Below are 10,000 nucleotides of genomic sequence, written 5' to 3' on the forward strand. Positions count from 1 at the left end.
GAAAACAGCATTATCTATCTACCAATACAAAACCTCCCGTATGATTCCCAATGAAAACAGCATTATCTATCTACAAATAAAAACATCTCACATATGATTCCCAATGAAAACAGCATTATCTATCTACCAATACGAAACCTCCCATATGATTCCCAATGAAAACAGCATTGTCTATCTACCAATGCAAACAACCCATGTGATTCCCAATGAAAACAGCACTATCTATCTAACAATGCAAAACCTCCCATATGATTCCCAATGAAAACAGCATTATCTATCTACCAATAAAACATCTCACATGATTCCCAATGAAAACAGCATTATCTATCTACCAATACGAAACCTCCCATATGATTCCCAATGTAAACAGCATTAACTATCTACCAATAAAAAAACTCACATATGATTCCCAATGAAAACAGCATTATCTATCTAACAATGCAAAACCTCCCATATGATTCCCAATGAAAACAGCATTATCTATCTACCAATACGAAACCTCCCATATGATTCCCAATGAAAACAGAAACAGAGAGAAGAGTGGGATATCTAAAGAGCTTTGATAGTGTGTGTGTATATGTGTGTGTGTGTGTGTCAAATCAAATTGTATTTGTCACATGCGCCAAATATAACATTTCAACCTTACCGTGAAAGGCTTACAGTACAAGTCCTTAACCAACAGTGCAGTTCAAGAACGACAGTCAAGAAACTATTTCCTATATAAACTAAAGTAGAAAATCAAATCAAATCAAAAGTAAAACAATACTATTACAATTACAATACCGATAGTATAGTATAGTGGGTGGGGTTATATCCTTCCTGTTTGGCCCTGTCCGGGGGTGTCCTCGGATGGGGCCACAGTGTCTCCTGACCCCTCCTGTCTCAGCCTCCAGTATTTATGCTGCAGTAGTTTATGTGTCGGGGGGCTAGGGTCAGTTTGTTTATCTGGAGTACTTCTCCTGTCCTATTCGGTGTCCTGTGTAAATCTAAGTGTGCGTTCTCTAATTCTCTCCTTCTCTCTTTCTTTCTCTCTCTCGGAGGACCTGAGCCCTAGAACCATGCCCCAGGACTACCTGACATGATGACTCCTTGCTGTCCCCAGTCCACCTGGCCATGCTGCTGCTCCAGTTTCAACTGGCCTGGGCCCTAGGACCATGTCCCAGGACTACCTGACATGAGGACTCCTTGCTGTCCCCAGTCCACCTGGCCATGCTCCTGCTCCAGTTTCAACTGTTCTGCCTTACTATTATTCAACCATGCTGGTCATTTATGAACATTTGAACATCTTGGCCACGTTCTGTTATAATCTCCACCTGGCACAGCCAGAAGAGGACTGGCCACCCCACATATGCTCTCTCTAATTCTCTCTTTCTTTCTCTCTCTCGGAGGACCTGAGCCCTAGGACCGTGCCCCAGGACTACCTGACATGATGGCTCCTTGCTGTCCCCAGTCCATCTGACTGTGCTGCTGCTCCAGTTTCAACTGTTCTGCCTTATTATTATTTGACCATGCTGGTCATTTATGAACATTTGAACATCTTGGTCATGTTCTGTTATAATCTCTACCCGGCACAGCCAGAAGAGGACTGGCCACCCCACATAGCCCGGTTCCTCTCTAGGTTTCTTCCTAGGTTTTGGCCTTTCTAGGGAGTTTTTCCTAGCCACCGTGCTTTTACACCTGCATTGTTTGCTGTTTGGGGTTTTAGGCTGGGTTTCTGTACAGCACTTTGAGATATCAGCTGATGTACGAAGGGCTATATAAATAAATTTGATTTGATTTGATTTGATTTGATAGTGAGGCTGTTTACAGTGGCTACCGGTACTGAGTCAATGTGCTGGGTACGGGTTAGTCGAGGTCATTTTGTACATGTAGGCGGGGGTAAAGTGATGATGCAGAGATAATAAACAGAGAGTAGCAGCAGTGTAATAACAGAAAGGGGGGGGTTGTCAGAGTGTGTGTGCATGTGGTGTGTGTGCCTGAGGCCTGTCTGCGTGTTTGTGCGTGCATACGTACATCTGCATGTGTGCTAGTGTATGTGAGAGAGGGAGAGAAAGAAAGCTCTGTTAGTGTGTTAGCTAACAGACTCCATTTTGTATTGCTGCTCACTGCGACTGTAGTGGTTTTCTAAGAGGAGAATAAGCTGTGAGTCAATGCCCTACCAACAGCCTCTTAGCTTCTCTCTCCATCCTCACTCTCTGCTTCTCTCTTCCTGCGTCTTGCTCTCTCTGCCTCTGCTTCCCTCTCCCTCTATCTGCTTCTCTCCCTCCTCTCTCTCTCTTTCTCTCTTTTCTCCATCTCTCCCTCCTCCCTCTCTCTTTCTCCATCTCTCCCTCCTCTCTCTCTCTTTCTCTCTTTTCTCCATCTCTCTCTCTTTCTCTCTCTCTTTTCTCCATCTCTCTCTCTTTCTCTCTCTCTTTTCTCCATCTCTCTCTCTTTCTCTCTCTCTTTTCTCCATCTCTCTCTTTCTCTCTCTCTTTTCTCCATCTCTCTCTCTTTCTCTCTCTCTTTTCTCCATCTCTCTCTCTTTTCTCTCTCTCTTTTCTCCATCTCTCTCTCTTCTCTCTCTCTTTTCTCTTTCTCTCTCTCTTTTCTCTTTCTCTCTCTCTTTTCTCTTTCTCTCTCTCTTTTCTCTTTCTCTCTCTCTTTTCTCCATCTCTCTCTTTTCTCCATCTCTCTCTCTTTTCTCCATCTCTCTCTCTTTTCTCCATCTCTCTCTCTTTTCCATCTCTCTTTTCTCCATCTCTCTCTCTTTTCCATCTCTCTCTTTTCTCCATCTCTCTCTCTTTTCCATCTCTCTTTTCCATCTCTCTCTCTCTCTCTCTCTCTCTCTCTCTCTCTCTCTCTCTCTCTCTCTCTCTCTCTCTCTCTCTCTCTCTCTCTCTCTCTCTCTCTCTCTCTCTCTCTCTCCTCCCTTCTCTCTCTCTGCCTCTCTCTCTCACCTCCCTTCTCTCTCTCTCACCTCCCATCTCTCTCTGCCTCTCTCTCTCACCTCCCTTCTCTCTCTGCCTCTCTCTCTCTCACCTCCCTTCTCTCTCTGCCTCTCTCTCTCACCTCCCTTCTCTCTCTCCTCTCTCTCTCTCACCTCCCTTCTCTCTCTCACCTCCCTTCTCTCTCTCCTCTCTCTCTCTCACCTCCCTTCTCTCTCACCTCCCTTCTCTCTCTCTGCCTCTCTCTCTCTCTCTCTCTCTCTCTGCCTCTCCCTCTCCTCCCTCTCTCTCACCTCCCTTCTCTCTCTGCCTCTCTCTCTCACCTCCCTTCTCTCTCTGCCTCTCTCTCTCACCTCCCTTCTCTCTCTCCTCTCTCTCTCTCACCTCCCTTCTCTCTCTCACCTCCCTTATCTCTCTCCTCTCTCTCTCTCACCTCCCTTCTCTCTCACCTCCCTTCTCTCTCTCTGCCTCTCTCTCTCTCTCTCTGCCTCTCCCTCTCCTCCCCTCTCTCCTCTCCCCCTCTCTGCCTCTCTCTCTCACCTCCCTCCCTTCTCTCTCTCTCTCTCTCTCTCTCTCTCTCTCTCTCTCTCTCTCTCTCTCTCTCTCTCTCTCTCTCTCTCTCTCTCTCTCTCTCTCTCTCTCTCTCTCTCTCTCTCTCTCTCTCTCTCTCTCTCTCTCCTCCCTTCTCTCCCATCTCTCTCTCTCTCTCTCTCACCTCCCTTCTCTCTCTCCTCTCTGGTATCACACCTATCCCATCAAGTCTTTGTTTCACTCTCATTACAATAATTTCTTAATTTATTCTGAACCCAGCAATACCTACTCCTCGTTGTATAACAGCAGAGAGCATGGTATCCAACATCAGGTATACAGCATCAAGCAAACACCATTACATGTTAACGTACGCCTGTCAACAACATACATATCTGGCCTACCAGAGGAGGCTGGTGAGAGGAACTATAGGAGGATGGGTTGAATGTAATGGCTGGAATGGAATCAATGGAACAGAGTCAAACGTGGTTTCCATATGTTTGGTGTGTTTGATACCATTTCATAATTCCATTCCAGTCGTTACAATGAACCCGCTCTCCTATAGCTCCTTAGAAAAACATCCTTAGAAAGCAGCGAGATCCAACAATATCAGCAGATAAACATCCTTAGAAAGCAATGAGATCCAACAATATCAGCAGAAAAACATCCTTAGAAAGCAACGAGATCCAACAATATCAGCAGATAAACATCCTTAGAAAGCAACGAGATCCAACAATATCAGCAGATAAACATCCTTAGAAAGCAACGAGATCCAACAATATCAGCAGATAAACATCCTTAGAAAGCAACGAGATCCAACAATATCAGCAGATAAACATCCTTAGAAAGCAGCAGAGATCCAACAATATCAGCAGATAAACATCCTTAGAAAGCAACGAGATCCAACAATATCAGCAGATAAACATCCTTAGAAAGCAGCGAGATCCAACAATATCAGCAGATAAACATCCTTAGAAAGCAACGAGATCCAACAATATCAGCAGATAAACATCCTTAGAAAGCAACGAGATCCAACAATATCAGCAGATAAACATCCTTAGAAAGCAACGAGATCCAACAATATCAGCAGATAAACATCCTTAGAAAGCAGCGAGATCCAACAATATCAGCAGATAAACATCCTTAGAAAGCAACGAGATCCAACAATATCAGCAGATAAACATCCTTAGAAAGCAGCGAGATCCAACAATATCAGCAGATAAACATCCTTAGAAAGCAACGAGATCCAACAATATCAGCAGATAAACATCCTTAGAAAGCAGCGAAAGCAGATCCAACAATATCAGCAGATAAACATCCTTAGAAAGCAGCGAGATCCAACAATATCAGCAGATAAACATCCTTAGAAAGCAACGAGATCCAACAATATCAGCAGATAAACATCCTTAGAAAGCAACGAGATCCAACAATATCAGCAGATAAACATCCTTAGAAAGCAACGAGATCCAACAATATCAGCAGATAAACATCCTTAGAAAGCAACGAGATCCAACAATATCAGCAGAGCTGTGGTGGAAAACATGTGTGAAGAGGTTAGATGTGGAGCTACTCTGTTCCTGCCCTCCGCTCCAGTAGATGTTACGGACATGAGCGAGAGACGTTTCCTTACCTAGTACGCCGACGCGGTAGTTCAGGGTGATCACGATGACGTTCCCGTAGCTGGCCAGGACGCTCCCGTCGATCATATTCCCGGTCCCCTCCATGTAGGATCCCCCGTGGATGTACACCATCACCGGTTTGGCCCCGGTGTCTCGTATGTCTGGAAGAGTTGTTCATCATTAACACATTCACATTGCCATCCTCTCTCTCGTCCAGAGCAGCACGGGGTTAAACTCAAACACTCAGACAGAGAGCATTGGGTGAAACACCACAGACACACACAGACACCTCCCAGGTACCAGCTACTCTACGCTGGGATTAAATCTAGGTCTCCGTCCAAAATGGGACACTATTTACTACATAGTGCACTACCTTTGGCCAGGGGCACTAGACAGAAGTAGTACACTATATAAGGAACATGATGCCATTTCAGACACACCCCCAAGTCAAAAACCCAGACTATGTCATGATTTGACTTCCATTTCAAGACAGATGAATGTTAAGTCATCAAGTCATCACGTCGGGGAAGAGGAGAATCTGTCACCAGTCAACAGCACTTGGGCTGGCGATGTATCTGGATGTTGTACAGTACCTTAGAAGTCTCCTCGGGTGAGTCTAACTACAGCGTTATAATCCAATTGTGTCTTGTTTTGGCCCCCAGGAGGCCAGCTTGCTTCCCAATAAAGAGCATTATCTGTTCTGATGACATACCTGACACTCTAACCTAATAAACACGACTTATGCCAGTCACTGTTGACAGTAATATGTAACCTAGTCAACTAATAGACACAGCTGTTTGTCTGCTACTGTACATGTTGTATGTACATACAGGATATACTACATGCATATAGCATAATACAGTACAGTATATGAAACAGAATATACTACATGCATATAGTATAATACAGTACAGTATATGAAACAGAATATACTACATGCATATAGTATAATACAGTACAGTATATGAAACAGAATATACTACATGCATATAGCATAATACAGTACAGTATATGAAACATTTACATTACATTTACATTTAAGTCATTTAGCAGACGCTCTTATCCAGAGTGACTTACAAATTGGTGCATTCACCTTATGACATCCAGTGGAACAGTCACTTTACAATAGTGCATCTAAATCTTAAAGGGGGGTGAGAGGGATTATAATACAAAGTAGAATATACTACATGCATATAGTATAATACAGTACAATACAAACAGAATATACTACATGTATACAGTATAATACAGTACAGTATATGAAACAGAATATACTACATGTATACAGTATAATACAGTACAGTATATGAAACAGAATATACTACATGCATATAGTATAATACAGTACAGTATATGAAACAGAATATACTACATGTATACAGTATAATACAGTACAGTATATGAAACAGAATATACTACATGTATACAGTATAATACAGTACAGTATATGAAACAGGATATTATATTGGGGTGGCAGGTAGCCTAGTGGTTTGAGTGTCGAATCCCCGAGCTGACAATGTAAACATCTGTCGTTCTGCCCCTGAACAAGGCAGTTAACCCACTGTTCTCCAGTAGGCCATCATTGAAAATAAGAATTTGTTCTTAATGACTTGCCTAGTTAAATAAAGGTACAATTAATGGTCTAGTAAATGAATGAGCTAGTGGACAAAGCTAAGCTTGTCTACATGCAGGTCAACTGTAGGCCTAAGTGCTGCTATCAAAGTTAGCGTTATCTACTATATTGCAGACCTAGCAGAGGTCTGTGATGCATTTCCATGGTGTATGAAATGTCCCCTCATGTTTAAGTTAGGTTTTTCAGAATAAGGCTTTGATTCATAGCTTAGTCGGCCCTAGAGCACCTGAGAGATAAAATAATTCTAGAAGCTTAGTGGAAGAAAAAGGCCCCTCTCTCACACTCTCAATATGTCTCTCACAGGTTCTCTCTCACACTGCCTCCACTATCTCTCTATCTGTCTCTCACGGTTCTCTTTTCTCTCTCACACAGCTTCCCCTATGTTTAACCCCCTCTCGCCCCTCTTCCTCTCTCTCTCTCTCCCTCCTCTCTCTGTCTCTGTTTACCTCAGCCTTACGAAAGGAGAGAAAAAGAGTGAGAGAGAGAGAGAAAGAAAATGAGAGGACAAAACAGAGAGGGAGAGAGAGAGCAGGAGAGAGAGAGAGAGAGAGAGAGAGAGAGAGAGAGAGAGGAGAGAGAGAGAGAGGAGAGAGAGAGAGAGACATTGGATTGTAATTCAGAAAGACTATATTGTATTAAGGTTGTCATGGCGACGGCAAGCCGAAATTCAGAATCCTCAAGAAGGGCTAATCAGGGACAACATCCTCCTGAATATAGAGTCTGAATCTATTGCATCTGCTGGAGCACACACATAATCACACACACTACCCACATGCTCCTGTCCTTGTATGGTAAAGGAATATGTGTATACATGGTATCTCTTTATTTATGGGTTTCTTCATCTATCTAGCTGGTATCTGGGAGGCCTTGGCTAAAACATCATTTACAAAGCCACACTCCACACAGACACTTAATTCAAACAAGAAGAGGATGAGGAGCAGGAGGAGGCGGAGTAGGAAAAGGAGAGGAAGGAGGAGGAGAAGAGGAAGGATGAGGAAGAGAGGAGGGAGGAGGAGGAGGAAGAGAGGAGGGAGGAGTAGGAGGAGAAGAGGAAGGAGGAGGGAGGAGGAGAAGAGGAAGGAGGAGGAAGAGAGGGGGGAGGAGGAGAGGGAGGAGGAGGAGAAGAGGAAGGAGGAGGAGAAGAGGAAGGAGGAGGAAGAGAGGGGGAGGAGGAGAGGGAGTCAGAGGAGAAGAGGAAGGAGGAGGAGAAGAGGAAGGAGGTGGAGGAGTAGGGGGAGTATGGGGAAGAGAGGGAGGAGGAGGAGGAGGAGAAGGAGGAGGAGGAGAAGAGGGAGGAGGAGGAGGAGTAAGGGGAGGAGGAGGAGAAGGAGGAGTAGGGGGAGAAGAGGGAGGAGGAGGAGGAGGAGTAGGGGGAGGAGGTGTGGAGAAGGAGGAGGAGGAGGAGGAGGAGGAGGGGGGAGGGAGGAGTAGGAGAGAGGGAGGAGGAAGAGTAGGAGAAGGAGGAGAGGGAGGAGGAGGAGAGCGAGGAAGAGAGAGAGAGGAGGAGGAGAGATGGAGTAGGAGAGGGAGGAAGAGGAGAGAGGGAGGGAGTGGAAGGAGGAGGAGCGGGAGAAGGAAGAGGAGGAGGAGAGGGAGGAGGAGGAAAAGAAGGAGGAGGAAGAGGGAGGGAGGGAGGAGTAGGAGGAGGGGGAGAAGGAAGAGGAGGAGAGGGAGGAGGAGGAGAGGGAGGGAGGGAGGGAGGGGGAAGAGGAGGCAAAGGAGGAGAGGGAGGAGGAGGAGGAAACGGAAGTGGAAGAGGGGGAGAAGGAAGAGGAGGAGGAGGAGGAGGAGGAGGAGAGGGAGAAGGAAGAGGAGGAGGATGAGAGGGAGGAGAGGGAGGAAGAGGAGAGGGAGGGAGGGAGGAGAAGGAAGAGGAGGAGGAGGAGAGGGAGGAGAGCGAGGAGAAGGAGAGGGGGGGAGGAGAAGGAGGAGAAGGAGTAGGAGGAGTAGAGGGAGGAGGAGGAGAGGGAGGGAGGGAGGGAGGGAGGGAGGAGAGGGAGGAGGAGAGGAGTAGGAGGAGGAGAGGGAGGAGGAGGAGAGGGAGGGAGGAGAGGAGAGGAGAGGGAGGGAGGGAGGGAGGGAGGGAGGGGAGGCAAAGGAGGAGAGGGAGGAGGAGGAGGAAAGGGAAGTGGAAGAGGGGGAGAAGGAAGAGGAGGAGGAGGAGGAGGAGGAGGAGGAGAGGGAGAAGGAAGCGGAGGAGGAGGAGAGGGAGGAGAGGGAGGAAGAGGAGAGGGAGGGAGGAGAAGGAAGAGGAGGAGGAGGAGGAGGAGGAGAGGGAGGAGAGCGAGGAGAAGGAGAGGGGGAGGAGAAGGAGGAGAAGGAGTAGGATGAGTAGAGGGAGGAGGAGGAGAGGGAGGGAGGGAGGGAGGAGAGGGAGGAGGAGAGGAGTAGGAGGAGGAGAGGGAGGAGGAGGAGAGGGAGGGAGGGAGGTAGGGAGGGAGGGAGGGAGAGGGAGGGAGGAGGAGAGGGATGGAGGAGGAGGAGGAGGAGGAGGAGGAGAAGTGAATGCTTGGGGTACATAAGCAAGAGAGAAAGAGAGAGAGAACAATCCAGAGCCACACGAGACCCACAGAGGAGCACAGATACAAAGGAAATGGAAAAGAAAGGCAGGCAGGAAAGGAGGAAGGAAGGAGAAATAAGAAAAGAGATTAGTCATGTCAATGTAATCGGTTGCCTCTTTTGTTGATTCACATCATTTTCCCATGACTACGGGGTAGATATCACCGTGGGAATGTCAATGTTCCACAACAGTTCACCTGATCTATCGTTTTATTGACCAGATTAGATTGATTACTGATGTGTCACAGATCAGGTGGGATGTATTGTATTTGCTGTCACAGATCAGGTGGGATGTATTGTATTTGCTGTCACAGATCAGGTGGGATGTATTGTATTTGGTGTCACAGATCAGGTGGGATGTATTGTATTTGGTGTCACAGATCAGGTGGGATGTATTGTATTTGGTGTCACAGATCAGGTGGGATGTATTGTATTTGGTGTCACAGATCAGGTGGGATGTATTGTATTTGGTGTCACAGATCAGGTGGGATGTATTGTATTTGCTGTCACAGATCAGGTGGGATGTATTGTATTTGGTGTCACAGATCAGGTGGGATGTATTGTATTTGGTGTCACAGATCAGGTGGGATGTATTGTATTTGGTGTCACAGATCAGGTGGGATGTATTGTATTTGGTGTCACAGATCAGGTGGGATGTATTGTATTTGGTGTCACAGATCAGGTGGGATGTATTGTATTTGGTGTCACAGATCAGGTGGGATGTATTGTATTTG

General features: G+C 46.2%; 1 protein-coding gene across 2 annotated transcripts in view; it reads right to left on the bottom strand.

Annotated features, from left to right (window-relative positions):
• Positions 1-10,000, bottom strand: part of LOC123993690 (neuroligin-3-like) — a 408,214-nt gene that overhangs the window by 235,128 nt on the left and 163,086 nt on the right. For both annotated transcript variants that reach the window (XM_046296092.1, XM_046296091.1), the window contains exon 3: positions 5,086-5,235. In XM_046296092.1, the coding sequence (XP_046152048.1) occupies positions 5,086-5,235 (150 nt within the window). The remainder of the gene's footprint in view (positions 1-5,085; positions 5,236-10,000) is intronic.

This window comes from Oncorhynchus gorbuscha, linkage group LG13, assembly GCF_021184085.1.
Source record: "Oncorhynchus gorbuscha isolate QuinsamMale2020 ecotype Even-year linkage group LG13, OgorEven_v1.0, whole genome shotgun sequence".
In the NCBI taxonomy this organism is placed as follows: Eukaryota; Metazoa; Chordata; class Actinopteri; order Salmoniformes; family Salmonidae; genus Oncorhynchus; species Oncorhynchus gorbuscha.